Consider the following 27,159-nt stretch of genomic DNA (forward strand, 5'->3'; position numbering starts at 1 on the left):
GCCAATGAGCTTGACTTTGATTCCTGGGAAAAACCTAGATGGGGAAGCCGTTATTGCAAAGAGCCAGCATGGTTTCCTTAAGCTAGAATAACCTCATTTTCTTTTTAGTCAGTATTACCAAACAACTAGTAGATAAATGGGATATAGTAGATATAGTTTACCTAGATTTTAGCAAAGCTTTTGATAAAGTGTCTTATACTATTCTTGTGAAGAAGATGGAAAAATATGGAATAGGAGAGAATAAAGCTTGAAACTATTACCCTTGCTGTGTTTTATCACGTGTGACTGACTATACATCTTAATAGTGTTCTGTCCATACAGGTAGTTTATATTCAATCCTTCAGGGTACTAAATAAACTAGAAACAGTGTACCTGATATGAATTGTTTTTCCCTAGAATGCACAGATTATCTCTCTTGCACTTATTTTAGGGGACAGAAATTGGGAATATGACAGAAATTGTTGAATTATGTGGGCTGCACTGGGCTAATTGTGAGCCTAACCTTCTTTGCCTAATGTATAATGATCTATATTTGCTACGTTATCAGATTTATAATTGCTGCGGTTATTTTAATGTGGCTTCTAAGTTCAGTAGATTTATTCTTATACTTGTCCTGATAGTATACAGTAGTTACAGCTAATCAGTATCATTAATCACCAGAATCTAATAATGGTCCCTAGCTAAGAAAATAACTGGCAATATGATCAGTATCTGCTAGTCAAATTGTAAATACCTGTTTCTTGTTGTTGCACTTGTGTGAAGATTTGTATATATCACAGCATCTTTTTCTATTTTAGTGTATGATCTTCCTGAATGGCCAAATGATGTCCAGTTCTTTTATGGAAACATGCGTAAAATTATTCTTTCTGTAATTGGTGACTTTACTGATACGAGTTATAATCTTGGTTCTCTTCAGAATTGTTTACTACCCAGCTTAGCTTCTGACAGGTAATGAGTATAAATTCTTTTACTGAATTTAAAAATATCTTTATTAGACAATGATTTGTATAATATTTACCTGGTACTTAAGAGTTTTCCAAAAACTCTGAATGTAAGTGTGAAATTGGGGCAGCATTCTTTTCAAAAATATTTCTGGCTTTGCCTTTGCAAGCACAAGAGTTCAGAAAAACAGTTTTATCTTCTTCACTGTGGAAGGAAGGGATTCATTTCCAAGTACCTGAGCTTCTTGACAGTCTGTTCTCCTTAGTCAGTTACCATACTGTTTCCCGGCATAGAGCCTTATTAAAAGTTGTATTAATTACTGTGTCCTCCCCAGGATTACTGCCAGGTGCTAAATTTCTTAACTACAGCAGTTAACATAATTCTTAATTAGGCATAAAGGGTTTTTATTTGTTTTATTTTTTTATATTGATTGAATACCTCCACTACACATTTGAAGTTATTTTGTCCTTTTTACTGTCCAGGTCCTAATTGTTCAAATGGGAATAATACTTATACTATTTGCCTCATAGTTTTGTGTGCGTAATGTTTTGTAAACTATAAAGCACAATTACTGCTCTGTTCTGTTACTAGAAAGTACTAATGATGGATATTTTTCTTAGTAACTACTGCGTATACATCACATATACTAGGGACTATGATTTTAATTTAGACTTAATTACTAAAAGCAGGATTCAGTTAGGTGAGAGTAGTATAGAATTTATATGGCTATTTATTAATCTTCCAATTCAGATTAGTACAAACTAGTTGAATAATTTTTTTAAATAGAAGGCTAAATGCAATGTGATTTCTCTTAGCCCAGCTAAATTGCATAATTCTATTACCAAAAGTATTACCACGATAAAAATAAGCTAATAAATACAAATATCACCACAATAATATTCCCCACAATAAAAATAAAAACTCAAGAAAAACATTGGCAAGCTTCTGATGATGGCGTTATTATTTTAAATAACAGTTGCTTGACTAAAATTACATTATGAAAAGTGTAGCTACATACGTATATGTATATGTGTGTGTGTGTACACACACACACACACACACACACACACACACACACTCGTGAACTGCTAGGTGAATGGGATATCTTGAATTTAGTAAAATTTATTATTGAAGTTTCACTGTAAATTTCTATTTTTGTTGAAAAACTTTCAAATCATACATTTTATCTGGTAAATTTTCTCATTTAGGATATTGAAGGATCATGATTTATGAATTACTTGTATTGTCAAATATTAGAATTTAAAAAGTATAAAACAAATTCTTAAAGTTACTAGTATTACCTAATTATTTCTAATAATGTATGTTATATTCCAGTAATGTTAATGTTGTTGCTTTTGAACTAATCCTTTAAGTTACCTTAGTAGCTTATCTTCTTTAAAAGAAAAAAGTTGAGCAAATTAGTCTGATGTAATGGTTGTGATTTTCAGAATTTAGGTTGCCATTTCTTAACAGAGAGGAGAACAGTATGTATTATAGTTATTAATTATCTGGACTTATTTAACTTAATTAATTAACAGGACTGTGCCTCTTCCTCCTAAAAGTTGAGCCCAAAAAGGAATACCTTTTCATTATGGGATACTTGTTAAGTCAAAGTTTTTATTATGAACTTTGACCTGTGAAGCACACTTACCTGTATTATAAAATGTTATAATTGTGAATTGTTGAAAAGTGAATTATCACCATACTGAAACATGCTTTGAATGACTTTAATGTTTTTGTTTTGTCTAACATTAGCATTACAAATAGTAAGATGTCAGCTGATGCATTTTTTTCCTTTTTTCCATTTTTTTCCCTCCTTTGGGATTCTTAAATCCTAAAGTGAATCTAGAAATTCCGAGAGACATATCAACAATATTTCTTTGGATGTTCTTCCAGTTAAAGGACCTCAAGGTTCACCCCTTCCTTCACAAGCTGCTGCTGAACCAGGTCAAAATACATTGATTTCTCAACCAACATGGACTGTTCAACCAGAACACTTAATCCTGAAAGCTCCTTCTGTTTGTGAGTATATCAAGTCATATGTCAGGCCAGGCATAAATATCATATCTTCCTTTCTTTTGGTTAATTTTACTCTGCATGTATATAATCATTTTAATTGGGTTAAACTAGGAGTTTGTTTTCAGGATCTTACCCATCGCTTCAATAGAGATCTTTCTTAGATTTTGGTCATAGCATCCCTTTCTATTCATTGTTTGATGGACTAACATTGTAGATTGTAATCTTTCAAACCCTCCTTAACTATAGATTTTCACCTTTCTAGTAACTGTTCTCCAATTGTTCACACACTGGCAGTATATGTTATATTACCTTTAACGCCCTTTAGATATGAAACCTCCATGTATGTTGTAAATAACAACAATTTAAGTCAGTGAAATATTTAGCTGTGCCACATTCTAGAGGAAGTAGTACAGCATGAAAATCTTTATACTTCTTATTACCACTTCCCTTTATTCTTAATTCGCTGTTGCCATGTTTTGTTCCTGAGGGAAATAAAAAATATACAGCTTGATTTGGCCTTTTGATTTGGCCATAGCAGAGGAGTCGTCTCAACAATTGGTGGGATAAAATAACGTTTTTCCTATTGATGTAATTGTATGGTTACATTTTATTAGCAATGATTTTTAAGAATAAAAAATGCTCAAATTAAATATTTAATATTTCTTTTGTGTTTTATACACCAGGTGCCATGACAAAAACTGGACAGTTACATATTTTAAATAATTCTGTTAGGTCGCTGAAATTTGAACTCTCTTGGCCAGCTCACTGTCTTACAGTAACACCACAGCATGGCGTTATTGACCCAGAGTATGTAAGACTTTTCCTTTTTTTTTTTTTAGTTCCACTTAAATATTTAAGGTTCAGATGGTATGTCTTTATAATCCATAGTAGTTCCTGCACTATTATTTTAAGTTGATCAAAGTATCTCTTCATTATTTTATTAACAAGAAATGTAGTTAGTGGCTGTGGATAGTAGAATTATATAATTCTACTTATTTTGTTTAGATAAATGAATGAAAAAGCATTTATTAAATGTACCAGACATTGTATGTCAAGAGCTGAGAAGACGGATAGAAAAAGGGAGACAGTGATTACCCCGAAGGAGGCTCGCACATTCTAGTTGAGATAGATAAAAGAAAGTTCAGCTGCAGGGCAGATAGACCCAGAAATCCTAAGAGTATTTCATGATGGTGGGTGCGAAAGCCCAGGAGTCCTTTGGTTAAGTTAGAAGGTCAGTGTTGAGACATAGAAATAAGACAAGTGGTAGCTCCTGGGGGACCTTAGGAAGCAGTGTGAGAGCAGATAGCAAGACCTTGGTGTGTCTCCATCTCATAGGAAGAAGTAAGAGTTGATGATTCCCCTCTTATCCAAGCCTTATGAGCAGTCAGGCAGCTCAGATATGTACCAGGCAGTCTCACGCAGGGGAAAGATGGTGAATAAGGAAAAGAATCCTCAGTGTGGGTTTGATTGTTTTTATTTTTCACTACCTTTGGTAAATGAGCTTCTTAGTGTACCTCATTGACATTTAACAACAACTGTTCAATAGCCAGAAGAGAGAGTCTTCTTGGACCAAGTCATTAGAATCTAAGAAGTGAAAAGGACCCTAGAGGTTAAGACCAACCTGTACCTGACCAGAAATACCTTTTATATTAGCCTCCAAATGGTCATCTGGTTGCTGTTTATAGAACTGTAGCAAGAGGAAAGGCACTACTTCTTGCACAACTAAGTTTTCCTTAATATTAAACTCATTATCAGTGCCTCTGTACTTCACCTTTGGGGCCAAACAAAACAAATTTTAATTCTTGCATGAGAATAGTTCTTCAAATTCTGTAAGACATATTTGTAGACAAACATCTCTAGTTTATTTGACCAAGATCTTGACAACCACAATCAGTCCTTGGTGCTGTCAAATGGTTTGATATCAAAAAAAGGTATGATTTTGTAACGACATTAAAGAATATCTGTTACCTTCTCTTTTGTTGCTGTAACCTAAAGACCTTTCCATTTGACTTGTAGTGAATGCGCATGCATGCGCACCCCCCCCAGTCACCTGAATTAGGTTGTGACATCCATAAGACCAGAGACTCTTGCCTTTTTTCTTTTATACCCAGCCCAGTTCTTTGTGCTTAATGAATGCTTTTTTATTTATTCTATACCATGATCTGTAGTTGAGGCATAGTGACTTGAATGAGGTGGATACTGTCAGTTTCCTGGGTTTCTCTTTCCTGCTAACCATTTTTCTTCACAGTCAAAAGATCAGTTATTCATTGATGAGAAAACAAGTATAGAACTAGATGGGGCTGGGGGATGAGTGAGGAGAAAAGAATGCATAAGTAAATAGAAGTTTATTTTCAGTTTGAGATCTTAAGTGAGGGGGAAGGAAAACTTCATAGGGACAGTGATGCTTGAAAAGAAGAGAAGGATACTGAGAGGCAGAGGTAAGGAAGGGAATGCATTTCTTGGCATGAGGGACAGCTTGTACAAATACAAGAAAAGAAGAGATGCTTACACTGTAAGTTTTTTAGCTATAGTTTCCCCAGCAATTTGTTTAATTCTGTATTTGCCTTTTTTGTTTTTCTGTTAGATTTGCTCAAAATAGAAGACCTTAAAATCTTTTACCCTTGTTATATTAATTTCTGTGTCTTGTAATTCAGCTAATTTTTCATTTGGGAATTTAGATGCTAAGGCATTGTGAACAAATTTTTAAGTTTAGTGTTGATGTTGGTTTGTGGTTCTTTTCAGCATGATATAGTTCTTTTATTTGTCTTTTTTGTTATGAATCTGTTTTTGCTTTGTCTGATATAATGATTGTAGCTCCTACTTTTTCAGATTCACCTGATGCATAGTGAATTTTGTTCCAGTTTTCCTTACTTTTATTATTTGTATGCCTTTGTTTTTTAGGTGTGTTTATTATAAGCAACAGATTGTGGGTTTTTTCATTATTTAATCTATCACTCTCTTTTGTTATATTAGATTGCTTAATCCATTCATATTTCAGGTCATGAAAGTTTGATTTGTATTTTTTCCTCATTTGTCTCTAAATGATTTTTAATATTAGTACTTCCCCCATCTTTCTCTGTAAAGAAAGTACTTTGTCTTTTCAGTTATCTTGTCTTAATCTACTTTAAGATGCTTTTATTCCTGATATCTTTATTCCCTTTACGCGTAAGTCTTCCACTCTTTTTTATTTAACCTTTTTCCGTAGTTTTGAAGTTGTGTTCCAAAAATCCCCCTTCTCCTCCTCTTCAGCTTATATGGATTGTAAGTTTTAAATTTTAATTTTCCGTGCCTTTTTCTAAAAAGGCTTTCCTTGGAGTGGTGGATCAATGGAACAGGTTAGGTATGCAAGACACAACAGTCAGTGACTACAGTAATCTACTATTTGATAAATCCAAAGACACTGGCTTCTGGGATAAGAAATCGCTATTTAACAAAAACTGCTGGGAAAGCTGGAAAATAGTATGACAGAAACTAGGCATAGACCAACATCTTACATCTTATACCAAGATAAAGTCAAAATGGGCGCATGATTTAGATAAAAAGACTGATACTGTAAGCAAACAAGGGGAGCAAGGAATAGTGTGCCTTTTGGAGCTGTGGAGAAGGGAAGAATTTATGACCAAACAAGAGATAGAGAACATTATGAAATGCAAAAAGGATGACTTTGATTACTTTAAATTAAAAGGTTTTTGTACAAACAAAGCCAGTGCAGCCAAAATTAGAAGGAAAGCAGAAAGCTGGGAAACAAATTTTTCACAGCTGATGTCTATGATAAAGGCCTCATTTCTAAAATATATAGAGAACTGAGTTGAATTTGTAAGAATATAAGCCATTCCCCAATTGATAAATGGCCAGAGGATATGAATAGATAGTTTTCAGAGGAAGACATTAAAGCTATCTATAGTCAAATGAAAAAATGTTCTAAATCACTATTAATTAGAGAAATGCACATCAAAACGACTCTGTGGTAACACATCACACCTATCAGTCTGGCTAACATGACAAAATAGGAAAATGATAAATGCTGGAGAAGATGTGGGAAAATTGGAACAGTAATGCATTGTTAGTGGAGTTGTGAACTGACTCAGCCATTCTAGAGAGCAATTTGGAACTATACCCAACGGGCTATAAAAATGTGCCTACCCTTTGACCCAGCAATAGCACTTCTAGGGCTGTATCCCAAAGAGATCATACAAATGGGAAAAGGACCCACATGTACAAAAATATTTATAGCAGCTCTTTTGTGGTGTCAAAGAATTAGAAATTGAGCGGATGTCCATCAATTGGGGAATGGCTGAGCAAGTTGTGGTATATGGATGTAATGGAATACTATCGTGCTATAAGAAATGATCAGCAGGCAGACTTCAGAAAAACCTGGAAAGACTTACATGAACTGATGCTGAATGAGATGAGCACGGAACCAGGAGAACATTGTACACAGTAACAGCCACATTGTGTGATGACTGACTTTGATAGACTTAGCTCTTCTCAGCAGTGCAAGAATCTAAGGCAACTCCAAAAGACTCATGATGGAAAATGCTATCCACATCCAGAAAAAGAACCATGGAGTCTGAATACAGATGGAAGCATTTAAAAAAAAAAGGAATTATTATTCTTATTACTTCTCTTACCTTTACATCTGTTCTAGTCTTTTAGTTTTTGATTTGTGGAACTTATGTTCATTCATTCCTTCTTTAGCTTCTGTATTCTATATGGAATTAAAGCTTTAAAAGTACCTATTTTGAGTTGTCTCTTCTACATAATTTGTGTTATATTACCTTTTAGGTCTTGCCCCTTTGCCTCCTTTTTCTATTGTGTGCCTCACTCTTTGAAATAGTAATTCCTTTTGGTTAATAGAGAAGAGAACTTTTGATTCATGGAAAGAGTTTTACTATATTCCTAACTGTGCAGTTCATTACTACCTTTTGCCTTTCTCCATGATCATTTTTTCTCACTTGCTATGAAATCTTCTTCATGGATCCATGCCTTTCTACTTTTCTTGGTGTGATTTGCCCCTAGAGATCTGATTCCTTTTTCTTGAAACAGGATGAGTGGTCCCTCAAAACACTAAATCCCTGCAAATTATATAAATTGTAATTCACCATCTCCATTTATAAACTATTTCTCTTCTTCCATGGGGTCATTCTTCAGTGGGATATATTCCCACTACTGCAACAAGATTTCCACTTTTCTTTACCCCCTTTTTAATCCTTGCCTTTGCCTCTTTGATTGTTCCCCTATAGTCTCTTTTTTTTTCTTGAGAAGGTACAAAAGTTATTTTCCCTTCACTGTTAAACTTTGACTTACTTAGAGTACATCACATATTTTCTGATAAGTTCTTCATCCTTTGTCCCCTTTTATGCACCCTCTCATTTTGCAATTTAGTCTCACGAAAATTCATTCACTTGGATATGAGGTTTGTGTCATGATGTTTTAGATCTGTTTTTCTGCTATCTTTTCTTTGACTTCCATTTTTACTCTTGTTTCTTTGTATAATTTAAGAAAGAACTCTCTTAATGATCTCTCTCATTCTTTTGATTATGTGGTCTTTGGTTGTTCTCTTTGTTTACTTTTCTTGTATTTCTGTTGTCTGTGGTGTTAGAGAAAACAATTTTGTACAATTCTGATTTTATTTCTACAGATGTTTCAAACAACCCTTTTTTTTTCTTTTCAGTTACACTCTGCTACTAGAAACATCGACAGAGGCTCATAGGGCAAAAAAACAGTCTGTGAGAACAGCATGAATAGACCTGGTGTGTGTTTAGTCTGAAGAGAAGGACCAGAGTTTAGTTGGTTATTTGTAGTCACAATCAAATGATAATCTGTTATCAGTGTCAGTCTAAAGAAATGGAAATTGATTTAAGATATAATGGGAGAAATTCCTGTTGCAAATTTCAGACTCCTGATATTACACTGCATTTGCTTCTCATGTACTTTGTATTTATTTACTTGTGTAAATGTTGCTCTATTCACCCCCCCACCCCAGGAGTTTCATCCCCTTGAAGGCAGGTACTATTTGATTTTTATCTTTGTATTACCAACATGCAGGCACTTAATAAATGCTTTGTTGTTGTTAGACATGGTCTATTTTCCTTGCTCTCTTGTCCACCCTCCTCATTTTATTTTATTTTAAATTAATTTATTTTGAATTCTCAGCAATCAATTCCATAAGCTTTTGAGTTTTAAATTCCCCTTCCCACCTCCCTCCCCCAGACGGTGTGCAATCTGATATAGGCTAAACATATATATTCCTATTAAACATATTTTCACATTAGTGATGTTGTAGGTAAGAAGTAGAACCAATAGGGGGAACCACCAGAAAGAGGAAACAAAACACAACAGAAGAAAAAAAATAGCAAATGTGCTTCAATCTGCATTCAAACTCCATAGCTCTTTCTTTTGATGTGGATAGCATTTTCCATCATGAGGCCTTTGGAGATGTCTTAGATCCTTGTATTGCTGACAAGGGTTACGTCTATCAGTATTAGTCATTGCACAATGTGGTTGTTAACTGTGTATAGTGTTCTCCTGGTTCTGCTCATTTCACTCAACATCAGACCATACAAGTCTTTTCAGGTTTTTCTGAAGTCTGTCTACTCATCAGTTTTTATAGCACAATAGTATTATATTACATTCATATACCACAACTTGTTCAGCCATTCCTCAATTGATGGGCATCCTCTCAATTTCCAATTCTTTGCTACCACAAAAAGAGCTGCTATAAATATTTTTGTACATGTGGGTCCTTTTCCCATTTGTTGATCTCTTGGGATATAGCCCTAGAAGTGCTATTGCTGGTCAAAGGGTATGCACAATTTTATATCCCTTTGGGCATAGTTCCAAATTGCTCTCCAAAATGGTTGGAATTTTTCACAAGTCCACCAACAATGCATTAGTGTTTCAATTTTCCCACATCTTCTCCAACATTTATCATTTTCCTGTTTTTCATGTTGGCCAATCTGATAGGTGTGATGCGGTACTTCAGAGTTGTTTTGATTTGCATTTCTCTAATCAATAGTGATTTAGAGCATTTTTTCATATGACTATAGATGGCTTTAATTTCTTCATCTGAGAACTGCCTGTTCATATCCTTTGACCATTTATCAATTGGGGAATGACTTGTATTCTTATAAATTTGACTTAATTCTGTAAATATTTTAGAAATGAAGTCCTTATCAGAGAGACTGGTTGTAAAAATTCTTTCCCAATTTTCTACCTTCCTTCTAATCTTGGTTGCATTGGCTTTGTTTGTGCAAAAACTTTTCAATTTAATGTAATCAAAAGTTATCCATTTTGCTTTTCATAATGTTCTCTATCTCCTGTTTGGTCATGAATTCTTCTGTTCTCCATAATCTGATAGGTAAACTATTCCTTGCTCTCCCAGTTTGCTTACAGTATCAGCCTTTATATCTAAATCATGAACCCATTTTGACTTTATTTTGGTATATGGTGTGAGATTTTGGTCTATGCCTAGTTTCTGCCATACTCTTTTCCAGTTTTCCCAGCAGTTTTTTCAAAGAGTGGGTTCTTATCCCAGAAGCTGGGGTCTTTGGGTTTATCAAATAATAGATTACTATAGTCATTGACTACTGTGTCTTGCATATTTAACCTATTCCACTGATCCACCACTCTATTTCTTAGCCAGTACCAAGCAGTTTTGATGATTGCTGCTTTATAATACAATTTAAGATCTAGAAGGCTAGGCCACTTTCCCCTGAATTTCTTTTCATGAGTTCCCTTGATATTCTGGACCTTTTGTTCTTCCAAATGAATCTTATTATTTTTTCTAACTCTATAAAATAATTTTTTGGTAGTTTGATTGGTATGGCACTGAATAAGTAAATTAGCTTAGGTAGAATTATCATTTTTATTATATTAGCTTGGCCTACCCATAAGCAACTGATGTTTTTCCAATTATTTATATCTGACTTAATTTATGTGAAAAGTGTTTTGTAATTGTTTCATAGTTCCTGGGTTTGTTTCAGGAGGTAGACTCCTAAATATTTATAATGTCTAGTAACTTTAAATGGAATTTCTCTTTCTGTCTCTTGCTGTTGGCCTTTGTTGGTAATATATGGAGATGCTGATGATTTATGTGGATTTATTTTATAGTCTGCAGCTTTGCTAAAGTTGTTTATTATTTCAAGTAGTTTTTTATGTGATTCTCTAAGTAAATCATCATATCCATCTGCAAAGAGTGATAGCTTTGTTTCTTCTTTGCCCATTCTCATACCTTCAGTTTCTTTTTTTTTCTCTTATTTCTAAAGCTAGCATTTCCAGTATGATATTGAACATCAGTGGTGATAATGGACATCCAAACACCCCTTTTTATTGAGCATACCTCTTTTTCAGTAATGTTTATGATCAGTTTTGCAGGATGTGTTACCTTGAATTGCATCTTGAACTTTAAATAATGGAACACATTATTCTGTTCCCTCCTGAAGTTTCTGCTGGATGCATAATAATCTTGTGCTATTCAAATTTCCCTTCCTTTATAATTGAAGGTCTTTTTCCTGGTGACTTACAGAATTTCTCATCATTGAAATTGTGAAATATTACTTCTGTGTAACTTGGAGTTAGCAGCATAGGCTTTTTTTTCCAGGAGGCAATCAATGGATTCTTTCTATTGGGATTATTTTCTGTTTTCAGAAGTTCTGGAAAGTTTTTTTTCTGTATAACTTCTTTCTTCTTTTCTTTTCTTTTCTTTTTTTTTTTTTTGGTTAGGCAATGGGGTTGAGTGACTTGCCCAGGGTCACATAGCTAGTAAGTGTTATGGGTCTGAGGCTGGATTTGAACTGAGGTCCTCCTGAATCCAGGGCAGGTGCTCCATCCACTGCGCCACCTAGCTGCCCTCTACATAATTTATTGTATTATACTGTACAGATTATTTTAAAGAATTATCATTTTCTCAGTTTTTATTTGGAGGTTTTTATGAAAGGATTAATGAGATTTTAAAACTGTAAAAACATGGTGAGTGTTGAATGAATAGCAGGAGTGGTAATATGGAATGAAATTACTCATTTTTTTTTTAATTGCTATGGGGAAAATGAAGATAATTTAAGTCAGTGCTTGCCAAGATTAGAACTGTGATTTCTGTCTATGACCTGGTTTTATGTTGTGATTATTTGTTGTTATTGTATAGAAAGTGTTTATGTATTTGAAATTCTTTTTGTTTAGGAGTCGACTACTAATTCTTGTAAGCCCCAATTCGTCACTTGCCAGAAAATCCTCAGCATTTCCATGGATTGGTCTTATCTATATACATTGTGACAATGGACAAAAGGTAACTAGCAAAGATTTTATTTTGGATCTTTTTACTTCAAAAATTGAACCTTACATGTGTTAGCTCCTGTTATTACTAATGAAGCTGCTGGTAGTCATATGCTTCACTTTTAAAAGGAAAGAGTATGGGAAAGGGTGTAACTTTTGCTCCTTAATTACTACCACTCTTGTGAACCTTCCGAACTTCCCTTTCACCCAAAAAGAGGCTTTATTTCTTTTTAAAAAAAGAAAAGCAGCAGTTCATCTGTTAAACATCATTAGGGAATGAAGCCTTCCACATAAGTGAATTTCCCAGATTATTTTGCCTTTATGAAGATCAGTTATTTTAGTGTATTACAACCATTCTCTCTCAGATTATTGAGGGAGATGGGACTATCTGTCCCATACTGAATGGGTACAAGTTCTTGATTTTTCTAAACAGTTCTGTAAATATATTCACTGATTCTTCTTGTTTCAGCATCCGTGGTTTGCTATTCTCATATAATCAGAACCTTAGAGCTAAAGGGACTTTATCGCTAATCTGATCCAACCCCTAGATTGTGAATAAAATAAGGTTTAAACAAACTTCAACTTATTCAGGATCATGCAACTGGTTATGCCAGAGGTAGAACTACAGCACAGTTTTCTTGTCTAGCGTTACACTTGCTGTAAAACACTGTTTCCTCCTTCTCCTTCCTCTTTCATCTGTTATCTTGAGTCTAATTTTAGTAATTGGAGGTTGTGAAGGGAAAACCAATAACCTAGTCTAATAAGATCATCATTTTTATGTGTAAAATTAAGGCTCCTAAGTCAATAAGTACTGACATGTGCCTCATTTGTGGGAGAAAAATGCATTAAAAATTTTTCTTCTTTTGCTGCTTAGAGGCACATTCTGTATAGTCAAGTCTGAACATGTAAGTAAGAGTTTACTAGATAGCAATTGGCTACACCATTTTAGATACCATCTTTGCTGGATTTGTTGGACTGTTTTTTGACTTTTAAAAGAACTAGTAATAATCAGGATTTTGAGTGCTTAAATGCTAAGATATTCACAGAAACTGTTCTGTAGTTACAGTTTAACTTGGAGTTCATCTTATTAGCCTCTAGGAGTCTTAAATCAAGAATCTCTTGTTATTTGAAAACTGTGTAAAACACCCTCGCGATTGAAATGCATAAGAAGTAATTTTAGGGAGGAAGACACTAATAGCTGAATGGGGTTCAAGAAAATCTTCATGTAGAATTTAGGACATTTAGGAAGGAGTACTTTACAACCATAGTGTATAGCTGTTGCAAAATCAGAGATACAGGAGAGTGTGGGGAGCAGCAAGAAGGCTAGTTTAGCAAGACCATAGATTGTGTGCAAGAGAAAATATATCGTAAGGCTGGAAAGATAGTTTTGAGCCTGATCATGAAGAGCTTAAATGCCAGAAGAGTTAGCATTTGATTTTAGAAGCAATAGGGAGCCACTGAAGTTTATTGTGTTATAATAAAGGCATGACATATTCAGACCCATGCTTTAGGAATATGACTTTGGCAGCTATGTGAAAGATGGATTGAAAAAGAGAAAGACGATGCAGGGAAACTTGCTAGATTGTGAAATTATACAGGTGATAGGTGATGAGAATTTAAATTACAATGATAGCCATTTGAGTAGGGATAAGGGGACAGATGAAAGAGATGTTATGAAGGTGGAAGAAACAAACTCTTGTAGCTGATTGGATATGTAAAGTAAGGAATTGAGTCAAAGATGACTGAGATTGTGAACCTAGGTGACTAGAAGGATAGTGGTGCCCTTGACAGAAAAAGGAAAGTTTTGAAGAGTAATGGCTTTGAGAGAGGGGGATGGGAAGGGAATGTAGGGTTTGAGATGCCATTGGGATATTTAATTCAAAATAATAGTTGGTATTTGATAATATAGGACTGGAGTTCAAGGAGAATGAGACAAGAGCTGGATATATAGATCTGATCTGGGAGTGAGCATCTGCATGGAGAGCCGATGAGGTCACCAAGACAAAGAGTGTAGAGAAAAAAGAGGGTCCAGGAATAGAACTTTGGAATGCTCCCATAGTTAGGAGGGGATGCAGAATCACTGAGTTAAGAGTTAAAAGGGACCTCAGTGGCCATCTTGTTCAACCTATACCCAAAAGGAATCCCCACTGTAATATACACAAGTGATCATCCAGCTTTTGAAGATTTGGAAGGAGAGGAAACCCACCACATCTGTAGGCAGCCCATTCCACGTTTGGACAGCTCTCATTGTTAGCAAGTTTTTCTTGACATCAAGCCTGAATTATACTCATTGCAACTTCTGTCCATTGCTTCTAGTTCTACTCTCTTCAGCCAAATAGAACAAATCTATTTTCTCCTTTACACTGTAGCCATATATAGATACTTGAAGACATATTAGGTCTCCTCTGAATCTCTTCTTAGAGTTAAATATGTCTACTTCCTTAAACTGATCTTTATAAGATGTGAACTCAAGGTCCTTCACAATCCTTGTTGCCCTCCTCTGGACACTGTAGCTGATTATTGTCCTTAGACTGTGGTACCCAGAATTAAGCACAGTACTCCAGAATGAAGTATGATGAGGGCACACTAAAGTCAAGACTTTGACCTTATTGCAAGAAATTGTGTCCCTCAGTGCGTCCTGGGATTGCATAAACTCTTGACTCATTGAGCTTGCATTCCACTAAAATCCCAAGACCTTTTTCAAAACAACTACTGTCTGGCCATGTTTTCCCCTATCTTATCCTTGTAGAGTTGATACATGTTGAACTGAATGTATTTTTTCACCAGAAAGATATACTTTAAAGAAAATAAAACCAACCTCATTCATATATGTTTGTGGGAGATTTTTGAAGATTATCATCTCCAAATAAGTTTTCTCTTTAATAATTACTTTCGGTAAATTTAGCCATCTGAAGAGGTCTATTAATGTGTAGGGTATAAAATAGAAAACAATTGCTTTTTGGAAATGCATTAACTCTCTGGTACACTGAAGGAATAGTTTAATTGATTCTTTGTATGAAAGAATGCTTGTATGGATGTCTGTGTTCTGTTTCAAGGAGATATGATTAAAAGCAGTCACCTCTCTCTTATGTTTGTTAATATGCTTTTGCATATTAAAATTTAAAAACAAGTACATTTTTTAAAAAATTTATATTTTCTTTTCCTTTTTTATTTCAAAAGGTTGTAAAGGTGCAAATTCGAGAAGACATTATTATGGAAGGGCCTTCAACTAGCTTGGCCTCTAAACATATTTTAACATCTGAGTCTCCAGTGAGTCATATGCTAAAACTGTTTACAAAACCACCCTCAACAAAAGTTGAAATAAAAACTAAAACCATCACTTTTCCTGAAACAGAACCCGGTGAAACCTCAGGTATTAAATCCCAAAATCATTTAATTAAAATGCTCTGTGCTGTATGTTCTACCTCTGTTGTTATGCATAAAGCAATGATAGATGTGATAATTTGTATTTGGGTTTTTGGGGGGGAGGAAGGTGGAGAGAATGAGATATCAGCATCAAAAATTACATCATATCTTAATGTTGGATTTTAAAAACTTGAAATCTTAAATTTCTTGATAGTTAATGGAGTTAGGTGCTATTGGTGTCAAACTCAAAATAGATCCTGTGGGCCTAATGTTGATTTAGAAAACCACAAATTAACATTATCTATGCCCTGTTGTATTTTAAATTATTTTGTTAAACATTTCCCAGTTTTACATTTTAATCTAGTTCTTGCCACTGGGTAGTTTTGCCCACTTGACTTGGATTCTGGAAGACTTGAGTTTATATCTAACTCAGACACTTAAAATTTGTTTAACATCGGGCAACTCACTTATCCTCTTCTAGCTTCAGTTTCCTCATCATAAGGATAGAGCACCTACCTCACAGAGTTACAAGTGAGATAATTTATTTAAAGTGCTTTCTAAGCATTAAAATACCATATAAATGCTAGCTAGCTGTTATAATGGGCTCAAGGAAAACAGAAATAATTGAAATTTACAGATATTTCAAGAACCTCATGTTAACAGAGACATATAAAGCCTGCATATTGTCATGAATTCCACAAAAACATTATATGAAACGTTATAAGATAGAAGATTCATTGTGGCAGAGAAATTCAGATTATAAGAGCTAGAAGTAGGTCTTTACAGAATTCTAAGACTATGAGGTACCTAGGTGGCTCAGTGGGCCTGGAGTCAAGAAAACATGAGTCCCCCACTTTCTAGCTGTGACCCGGGGCAAGTCACTTAATGTTTCTTTACCTCAGTTTTCCTCATCTGTAGAATGGGGATAATAGTGCTTAGCCAGGGTTGTTGTGAAGAGAAGAAACTTTGAAGTAGAAGCCTACATGAGAGAATTTTCAAGGCTGCCATTTTCCTCTTAATGAATTCTCCCTGTCAGCCATCCCTACTCCTGCCAAGCTTCTTTTTTGAGAAGAACTGAGACAACTATTTCTTGAACCTCTCCTGTCTTTGTCTCCTGAGATAAAGTGTCACAGACCTAAAAATAAACCAGTGATGGTTTAGCAGTATAAGCAGATTAAATGCACTAAATGTAGTTGTATGGCCTAAGAGAATTTAATGTGCTTCTTTCATTGTATAACTTAATATTGGAAAATAAATTGCAGAGCTTTTGGGAGAAAAAAAGTATAGACTCTCATTGAAAAAAGTTATTTTGGGAAGGGAAAAGGTGTGGAGAAACAGCTTTATTTAGTTGGATTCTTTGAAACATTCTATTTAAAGGTAATTATATGTTGTATTTGTTTGATTTTCTCCTCTCTTCTATCAGAATGCTAAAATTGATTATGCCATCACCTTTATATCTGTTCAGATACTTTTGGGGAGTCCATATTTTTTAAATTGTAAGGTTATCATTCCTGAAGACATAGGAATCTGTAGAGTGTGTGTGTGTGTGTGTGTGTGTGTGTGTGTGTGTGTGTTTTGAAACAGTCAGTTAGTAAATTTTCATTAAACATTTCCTTTGTGTTAAAGATACAGAGAAAAAAATAGAACTTAACACCTGCTTTCAAGAAGTATACATGATAAAGGCAGAGATAACATATACATTAATAAATATATATAGGGGCAGCTAGATGGAGCAGTGGATAGAGCACCTGCCCTAGAGTCAAGAGGACCTGAGTTCAAATCTGGCCTCAGACACATAATACTTCCTAGCTGTGTGACTCTGGGCAAGTCACTTAACCCCAATTGCCTCACTAAAAAAAAAAAATTCGCACACATACATACACACACACACACACACATATAATACATACAAAAGTGAATACAAGATAATTTTGAAGTGGAAATGGACGAGTAGTTGGGATCAGGAAAGGCTTGGCTTCTTGTCCAAGATGGCCGTTGAACTGAGCTTTGAATGAAACCAGGAATTCCAAAAGGTAGTTTTGACGAGAGAGTTCATTCAGGGTGTGGAGGACAAACAATGACAGCCATAGATATGGGAAATAGAGTCTTACATGTAATGAACGGCAAATAGGCCTGGGCTATGCTGAGGTTCTTAAGCTAATGTCTCTAAACTTTCAGGAAAAAAATTATAACTATTTCAGTATAATTTATTTCCTTTTTAATATTCCAAATTTAATCTTGTGCATTTTAAAACATAATTCTGAAAAGGGGTCCTTAGGCTTCACCAGGCTGGAGTTGAAATGGTAACTTTGTAATGAATAGAAATGTCAAAATCCCAATTTATTGTGCCTCAAAATTATAGTGTTTAAAGATAGGAAACAAGAATCAGAATCATTATCAAAAAATTAAAAAAAAATTTTTAAATTTAAAAAACTAAATGCCATGCCAAGCGCTTTTAAAGATTTTTTTTCTCTCTTTATTTCATTTCAGAGATGTCAATTTTCTTTTTCTTTTTTTGGTGAGGCAGTTGGGGTTAAGTGACTTGCCCAGAGTCACACAGCTAGTGAATGTTATGTATCTGAATTCAGGTCCTCCTCAATCCAGGACCGGTGCTGTATCCACTGCACCACGTCGCTGCCTCTTTTTTTCTTCTTCTTCTTTTTTTTTTAAGATGTCTTTTTCTTTTAGATAATAGTAGTGATATTGATTTGGACTTGTAAAAAAATAATCTTTTTATAACATATCTCTCATATAATGATGCTTCCTTAAAATACCTTGTGGTTCACTACTCTTTGCCCTTCTCAAGTTGGATAATACTATTTTAATTACAATTTTCTTTTGTAAGTACTATATTAATAGTGTATATGTCCATATACACATAAAGGAGATACTGTATATCTCCACACTTTTGATGGATTTTTCAAGAAAATTTGTGTATATGTGCAAATGTAACTGCAGTAGAGATATGTAATAAATGCTACTTTAAAAAAAGACTTTTGAAATTAAGTAGGATATAATATAGCCAACATTTATTGAGTACCTACTGTGTACAGAGGACCTTGATATAGACACTAGGGAGAGATAAAAAGTTTAGATGAGAGACAGTGTCTATATTAAGGAGTTTTATAGTTTCTTTGGGAAGTAACCTGTCATCACATCTATTATACACAATATTGTCTGATAAATAATACATCAGAGAACTGCAAAATAAGAGTGCTGTGTGAGGTCTCAGGGGGAAGGTTGTTAACTTGGAGGAAGTCAGAAGTGAAATGTGACTTAAGGTCTCTTCATCCTATTTACCTTTATCTGGGTAACTTGCTTGAGTTGGATTTGACGTAAGGATTTGTGTTTTCCTTCTAGAAAATTATCTAGAACTTGAAAATCATGGTGATGAAGAAGTAAAATGGAATTTATCGTCTTTTGCTCCACCTTATGTCAAGGTCAGTAACAGTAATCTAAAATAGGTAATTTATTTCCTCTTACTTTTTTGCCAGAAAATTAATTAGCTCTATTTTTTTGTTGTTGTATTTTAAATTGATCCTAGCACACGCTCAAACATCAGTATGCTGGCTTTATTTATTCTGTCACTTGATGTCAGTGGGTTTCCCTTCTTGTTTCCCCATTTGACAGTTTGGCAGAAGGTAATCCTATACAGTAGAAAGAGCACTGGACTAGGAGCTTAGAGTCTTGGATTTTAGTCAGTCTCACTGCTTACTGAGCTTTGTTTTAATTGCTAATTATTCTGTTATTTCTAAGATTTCCTTTTCTGCCACATGTGATGGCTGTGAAGATTAAATGACTGATGAACATGCTTTGTAAAATAGTAAAATGCTACTCAGTTGTGAAGTGTTATTTTTAGTTTGAAATTCGTATTTGTCATTATTTAATATTTATAATTTTTATTTTTCCTTTCTGTAGGATGTTGATGAGAGTGGAGATGTCTTTAGAGCTACTTACACAGCTTTCAGATGTTCCCGCATTTCTGGTACTTTAGAAGGTCATGGAAAACAAAAAGTGAGGCCAATCACTTTGTTGAACACACTGTTAGAGAAGTCAACTTCGTTAGACTTGAACCTATATGGGACAGTTAACTTCATACAAATGAATATTTTCACCATAATCATAAATTATACCACCTAACCCTGGCCAGCTCTTAATCAACATCAGTAAATATTTATTAAGCAGCTACCGTTGTCTCAGTTGCTGTGCTAGTGTTAGAAATACAAAAGCAGGGTGGCCCAAACCCTAGAGAAGCTTATGTTCTATGTTTAACAAAGGAATGGTTAGTGACATAGAGGACCATTTAAGAGCCTAAGTATTGGAAAACAGTTCACAGTATATGTATTGCTGACAGGTCAGTTTCATCATCTCTGTTTACAGAGGAGACATTTTTATTTTGAACTCCAGACAATGATGCTCTGCAACTTGGAGGGTGCTCGTTGCTGTGGAACTGTGATAACTATTTGTTCTGTAAATGTCTTTAAAGGTTGTGAGCTTCAGTGATTCATGACTGTATTGTGTTTATCAAGAGATTTTCTGTTAGACATAGTTTTTGGTAGATGTGAACAGTTCACAGTTATTGCAGGTGTTGTTATTCCCTAAATACAGTCTAGCCTGATAGCTTGCTTGTTACTACTTAGTTCTAGAACCAGCTTATTTTTCATCTGTAGCACTTACTTGAGATATAAATGTTGAGGGACAAATTCAATAGTTTACTCGTCTAGTTCCTATCATAGTCTGGACAGTATCTTTGTTTTGATCGTGTTTTTCAGCGTGAATGGTTAAATTAACATTTTTCACATTGTTATATATTTTGCCAGAGTGACTTTGTAAATGGTATGCCATCACTTTGAGTTTAGAAGCGTTTTGAAACTCTTATCAGAAGGGAATCCTTTTGTTGGACCTTATCCTGGACCTCTTCTGTAACACTGACCAACATGTTTGAAACTTGTTTGAGAACTCATTTGAAAGCAAAACTTAGCAGAATGTTAGTCTGAAATGTTAATCCTATATTTAATGGAGTTTTGTATAATCCCAGGATAGATATGTGAGACAAAAGCTCATTTAAAGAGGGCCATCAAGTCTTATTTGCTTTACTGAGTCAGATGCTTTCTTAAAATTAAAAAATACACTGGGGATTTATACTTGTTACAGTTCTCAGGTAGTTGAGTGACCACAGAAATCTGGTCCACTGTTGGAAACTGCTTGTAAAAAGCCCACATGTCTTATATTTTTGTCAAGGATGCCTTAATGTGTGTGTAGACTATCCCTAAGGAGATTTTTACAAAGATGAGAAATTAGGTGTATGCTCTGAAGTAGTTGATGTCTTGCCTTTTAAAAGAAATTATAGCTAATAATCTTTTCCATAGCTAATAAAGTTTTCTGTTTTTAAAAACCATAACCTCATAACTTAAATAGGCTACTCCCTAATTACCTTTAAAGTTTTGTGAGTTTGAAGATGGATTTCTTCAGTATGTTGTTGATCAGGTCTGTCTTGTTCCTGATTTTTTTCGTCATTTTCAGTGCCATTTCTATTTCAAATGGAACATTAGATACGGAGGTTTCAGAGTCCAAATATCAGGACTCCCATAGTTATTGTCAAAAACATTATAAAATGAGACATCTCAAAATCATTGTAAAATGAGACATCTGTACTGTTTTCCATCTATTTTCTTTTGTTTGTTTACTTTTTGAGGCAACTGAGGTTAAGTGACTTGCCCAGGGTCACACAGCTAGTAAATGTCTGAGAACAGATTTCAGCTCAGGTCCTCCTGACTCTAGGGCTGCTGTTCCATCCACTGTGCCATCTAGCTGCCTTCTATCTATTTTCTTACCAATTTCATCTACAAAATTTCTCTAGGTAATCTAGTTTGGCAATATCTTTCACCAGCTTTCACTATTTTGTGAGGTACAGTCTATAACCGTACGTCATCTCCCCCTCAGTTGTGTTTTGCAAATGTGCTTGTGTTTTAAACTTCTGTTTTGCTCCCTGGCTGCATATCTTTCTAAATAACTTAGAGATTGTGTGTGCTAGTTAATCTGACTTCTGGGTTTTGTTGTGGCTCTTCATGGTGACTATTATATGTCAGTTGACCTTCTCCAGGAAGTAATAATGAAGTCACTTTCCTTTTTTTTTATCCATTTTTGGATCCCCGGGTTAAGTTTTAGTCGCTATGATTCTTGTGAGTGTCTTCTTTGTTATTCTTTTGTGTTATTTAAAGTGTTTACTTTGACATTTACTTGAACCAGCCAGTGGTTTGACTGCATAGAGACTCATTGATTCTAAAGTAGTTATAAAGTTTATATTCTCTGTTAAAATATAAGCCTTATTTTTTGTTTATTACTTTCCAATGCCTCATGACTCTTAAAAAATTCATAATATACAGTTAGGAATTTTCCAAGTTGTCATTCTAAGTCTTTGATCTCTTTAGTTCCTTGATCCCAAACTGTTTTCCAACATTGCCGTCTTCCCATGCCCACTTTCACATTGTTATTGCTGAATATTTAAGTGTATGTTGATTTTGGAAGATTTTTTGTTAGTCTTTGTAGAACTTAGCTACTGTATACTTCAGAAGGAGGGTTTTTTGGCTTATAGTCAGTTCAGTAAAGCTAAATGATCAAATATTCTGTCCAATTGTTTCTTGTAACATTGATGAAAAAGATGCTACCAGCTCTGATATTTGCCTTTTCAGGGAGAATCTATGAACTACCTTTCTGTTAAGTTGCTACTTGTTTACATGATCTGGTTTAATGTAGAATAAATGGCAGTATGTAGTTCAGTTCCTATAGTACTGTTATTGCTCATTTAGCAAGAATCACATATTAAAGGGACAGCTAGGTGGCACAGTGGATAGAGCACTGGCCCTGGCATCAGGAGGACCTGAGTTCAAATCTGGCCTCATACATGTAACACTCACTAGCTGTGTGACTCTGGGCAAGTCACTTAACCCCAATTACCTCATCAAAAAAAAAATCACATATTCAAAATATAAACAGATAAGGTTTTCTAAAAACTGTTAGCACCTTTGTTGGCAGAGTAGTCATGTCAGTAACAAAATTCATTATAAATATTGTGAGGTTTCAAAGATAGTTGATGCTATATACATACTTAAAGTCTTCTACCTGGTATAGGTATATCCTAAATTTTGGTTCTGTCTTTTGGTCAGTAGAGGGTTGCATAAGGAGAACAATAAAATAAATATATCCTCATCTCTTGATTATTTTTCTGTGGTTTAATATACTGAATCTTCTCCAGACTGCTTCCTCATTTAGCTCTCCTACACAACAGCTGTAGTGTAATTTGAGAGCCACCCCCAGCCCCAGCCCCACCCCCAACAATGTACTTTTGGAGGTGTTGATTTAAATAAAGTATGTTGGACCCAGAATTGAATTAGTCCACTTGAAATAGAATTGAACAAGCTTTTTTTTCCCTAAGAAGTGACAAATCTGACCAATGCTAAGCATTTATTGCTCCATTTCTTCATATGAAGGCTTCTTATTGGTAACCTAACAGAAAGATAATTATCAGTGTTTTAGTAGTAACAGCAGATAAAATGTCACAAAAGCTTTTATGTTTGTTTTACAGGTTGCCATCACTTTTTTACCAAGAGATAGAGGGAATTATGCTCAGTTTTGGGATGCTGAGTGTTATCCCAGTGCAACACCTCACATGAAGCATACACTGAGATTTCAGCTATCCGGACTAGTGAGTATTATGAATGAAAGAAAAAAAAATTATTAAATACTTATTATATGCCACATATTGTAACTTAATTCCTATAATTAAAGTAACTTTTTAAGATGAAAATTATGCTTTTAGATGCTAATAATGAATTATCCTTGTGTTCCTTTCGGCAGGGAGGGGTTTGGGAAAGGATTGCTTTCATTCTAGGCAGTTTTCTTAACTGCTGTTCATATTAGCTATATCTACTGATGGAAATTGGCATGTGTCATATATATGTATATGTGCATTGTGTATATATATATATATATAGTAGATGGATTTAATGTATTAAGATGTATAAAACTCATAAACAAAGTTGGACAATAATTAGTGACTTAATTATTTTAAGGTATTAACTGTGTTAAGTGATAAATCTATTAGTACCCCATTTAAAGTGCTTTGAGTTGGAGAGATTTTACATCTTTTGCTTCTTTTTAAAAGCTTTGATGTAGAAGTAAGAAAGATATGTGGGACATTTAGAAGCCTGGATTCTATTTGTGGGCCCTGCCACTAATAATTTGTGTGGTTTTGGATGAGTCACTTAACCTACTGGAGCCTCAGGTTCCACACTGGTAAAATGTGGATAATAACTACCTTATATATCTCGTTGTTGATGTAAGATCAAATTAGAAAGTCTGTATGAAAATGCTTTACAAACTAAAGTGGTATTAAGAAATAGCTATCTAGCAGGTTCATTGTTCTTACGTTACTGAGAATTTTTTTTCTCTTTATATCTTTCTTTCTAACAGGGTATCAGTCCAGAAAATGGATCTGAAAGAATTCCCACAAATGCTCTTGTAAAAACAGATAATCTAGCTAGGCCCAGAAGACGTACTGGCTCTGAGGTTTCTGTCCCTATATCTCGGTATGTGTTTGTGCCATGCTTATAAATTCTGAAAGACATATGTGCAAAGAAAGCACCAATTTAATATGCACAGTTTTAGTGATGGCATATTTTAAGCAGGTTCATGTCAACAAACCTTAGGTATGATGTTAAGAGCACTATTAACCAATGGCAAAAATGTTCTTTATTATCATCTGCCAAGATACTTAGAATGACTTACTAGAGAATGGTATACTATGTTTAGCACTGTAGAGTGTCCCAGGCCTGATGTCTAACTCACTCCCTTGTAGTAACTTGGAGGCTTAGTAGAAAGATAAAGTATGGTACATTAGTGCATAGAGAGAATTAAGATCATATGATTTATTACTAAGGAATGGTTGATTTATTAATCACTTGTTGAATTTAGTATAAAACTGTTCATTTCTTTTTTGTTATGCACATAAGCAAACAGCCTTGAAAACAGTTGCAACTATGTGCCATTCTTTGTTGCAAAGGATAAAGAATTAGAAATTCTATGAAGAGCTTGAATTATTTGGAAGATTTTGTCAGCATAGGCATTGATACTCAGTAATTTTAATACAAATATGAACATGGGAGGATGTCATTAAATGTTTCAGAAAATACAGTTCAGAATTAAGAAATGACTGACCAAAGACTTATTGACTGTTCAGAAACATTATGCATGAATATCATTAATTTCTTTGAAGAAACAAGTAGGAAAGCAGTCGACATGGTGATAAACAAAGTCATAGTAAATGAATTGACTCACTTTAACAAGTATGAAAATACTGGCTACTGAAGAGGTAGTCATTTTACACTCACCTATTACCGTGCAGTTTGATTATCATTAAAGCAGAGGTCAAAATCCATACCACATCAGGTGAAAAAATAAAGATGACAAGACACAACACACAATTACAGTAGCTTGAGCATGACCTAGTTAAGCTGTCAATTCTGAAAAATGGGAAATAGGTAAATAATGACTTCAACTCTTATGTATTATTTCTTAGGCATGTTTAATTGAAGTAAACCAGTCACCAAAACATGATAAAAAGAACTCATAAACCTTAAACAGTAAGAAATAATGTATATAAATGATTCAGAGGAACACAGGAAGATTAACTAAGCTGATACAGTGTGAAGTAAACAGAACCAGAAAAAACAGTATATACAGCCACTATAGTCATGTAAATGAAATGAATATAAAAAAGAAACCAAACTGTCCAATTTTAATCTTTTATCATTCCATATTTCCCCATGTTTTTATGTCCTTAACCATATTTTTCATCCACATTTTGACCTCCAGTTCTTCTACCATTATTCTTTCACTGAATCTGCTTTCCTCACTTCCTAATGTCAGTGTTAAGATTGAACTGCTATCCTCTCTTCCAAGGATTTTTAACACTTGTGTTTGACAGCCTTGTGAAGCCCATAAACGTCTTCTTAATCAGTTAATAAACACTTACTGTGTGCGGGGCCCTGTGTTAAGCACTGAGAATACATGCAAAAGGCAAAAAACAGTTTCTGTTCTCAAGGAATTCACAGTCTAATGGGAGGGACGACATACAAATACAAACAAATATGACATATATAGGATAAATTGAAGATAATCTCAGAGTGGAAAGGACAACCTTAGAAATCATGCAAGAATTGTTTGAAAGGACATACATGATAGAGAAAGTTAGTGAAACTTGTTAGTACTTGTTTCAATGTAGGTGTCATTTGCTAAAGTTTAGCACACCAAGCCATTTTTAACTTCTTATAAAGGAAATAATTAAAATTAACTTTTAAAGATATAATTTGGATTTAAATTCCTATTAATTTTAAGTAGGTAACTTAGTCCCCATTTTCAGACCCAGGCAAGTTGACTTGGCTCAGCGAGGCGTTAATGCCCCACAAGATGTGTATGTATTTCTTCCAGCTAGAGTCGGAGAAACAAGAACTATAAAAGTCAATTTACGGAATAATTCTTTCTCTACTCATTTGGTAAGTTTGACATCTACTTGAGAATTTTGGGAAGCTAAGTATATGAAAGAGTGTTTGATTATTTTATACCTATAAAGCTATGTAGATAAGTGAAAGATATTTAAGTTTCTAAACTTTAAATTTAAAGCCAAAAAATTGTCTTTTTAAGATGTTTCTTCGCTTGAAGAAATTCTAAATATCCACAGGAAGACTAGTATTTTACTTGAAAACTGAAAGTGACTGAAGATATATATATTGGGTTTTGTTTTATTTCTTTTATTTTTATGTTTTTTCCCCTACTTATTTTTATTGCCAGTTACTACATTTTCCTGAGTGACGTAATTGATCATCTAAATTGGAGTAAATTCAAATATAACTCTGGTTCATAGGATTTATAAAAACAAAACAACACAACTGGTCTTTAGTGCTAGTTCTGCCTGACAGAGCCTTTATTTTATGATTGTACCTGAATCCTACAGAAATAAATTTTTTATTCATGAAATGCATGGTTTATTTAAAATATGGTAAGGTATCTATTAAGTAGTTTGCATGCTGTTTTTTAAAGTGTTTCATATTAAATTCCAGCTGAAGTTTTTAAGTCCCAGAGAGCCTTTCTACGTCAAGCATTCAAAATATTCTTTGAGGTGAGTTAAATATAAACAAAAATGTTGTTTAATTCAGTGCTTTTTTATATGAATATTTGTAAGGTTCTGTTAGTTCTAGCTACTACTGTAAGGTTTTATAGTTTTGTTTGTCACTACCACCTTATTTTTTCAATCTCAGAATCTGCTAGGTGTGGTATACAAACTGTTATCTCATACTATGCCAACCTGAGGTGAAAGGTCAGTGGCTTCAGCATTGATTGATGATGGTCTGCTTAGAACACTATGGAAATGTTCAGCCCATCTTTCTAGGATCCTGTCCTTATCACTACTCTATGTGACTCCATCAGCACTGAGTAGTTGAGAAGTGCTCTAATCTGTTGAAGTTAATTCTTCTGGTAGTCATTTTGCCTTGGGGCCGCTGCTTT

The 27,159-nt window shown here is 34.4% G+C and overlaps 1 protein-coding gene across 1 annotated transcript in view; it reads left to right on the forward strand.

The window, feature by feature from the left end:
- The window catches only part of CEP192 (centrosomal protein 192), a 146,165-nt gene that overhangs the window by 106,577 nt on the left and 12,429 nt on the right, over positions 1-27,159 (forward strand). Inside the window, 11 exon segments of the mRNA XM_078151788.1 lie at positions 798-948; positions 2,783-2,964; positions 3,645-3,768; positions 12,139-12,244; positions 15,412-15,604; positions 18,958-19,037; positions 19,516-19,611; positions 23,183-23,302; positions 24,070-24,185; positions 26,018-26,150; positions 26,715-26,773. Coding sequence (XP_078007914.1) covers positions 798-948; positions 2,783-2,964; positions 3,645-3,768; positions 12,139-12,244; positions 15,412-15,604; positions 18,958-19,037; positions 19,516-19,611; positions 23,183-23,302; positions 24,070-24,185; positions 26,018-26,150; positions 26,715-26,773 — 1,360 coding nt within the window.

Source organism: Phascolarctos cinereus, unplaced genomic scaffold (assembly GCF_003287225.1).
Source record: "Phascolarctos cinereus isolate Bilbo 61053 unplaced genomic scaffold, phaCin_HiC Scaffold_4;HRSCAF=312, whole genome shotgun sequence".
NCBI classification, from domain to species: Eukaryota; Metazoa; Chordata; class Mammalia; order Diprotodontia; family Phascolarctidae; genus Phascolarctos; species Phascolarctos cinereus.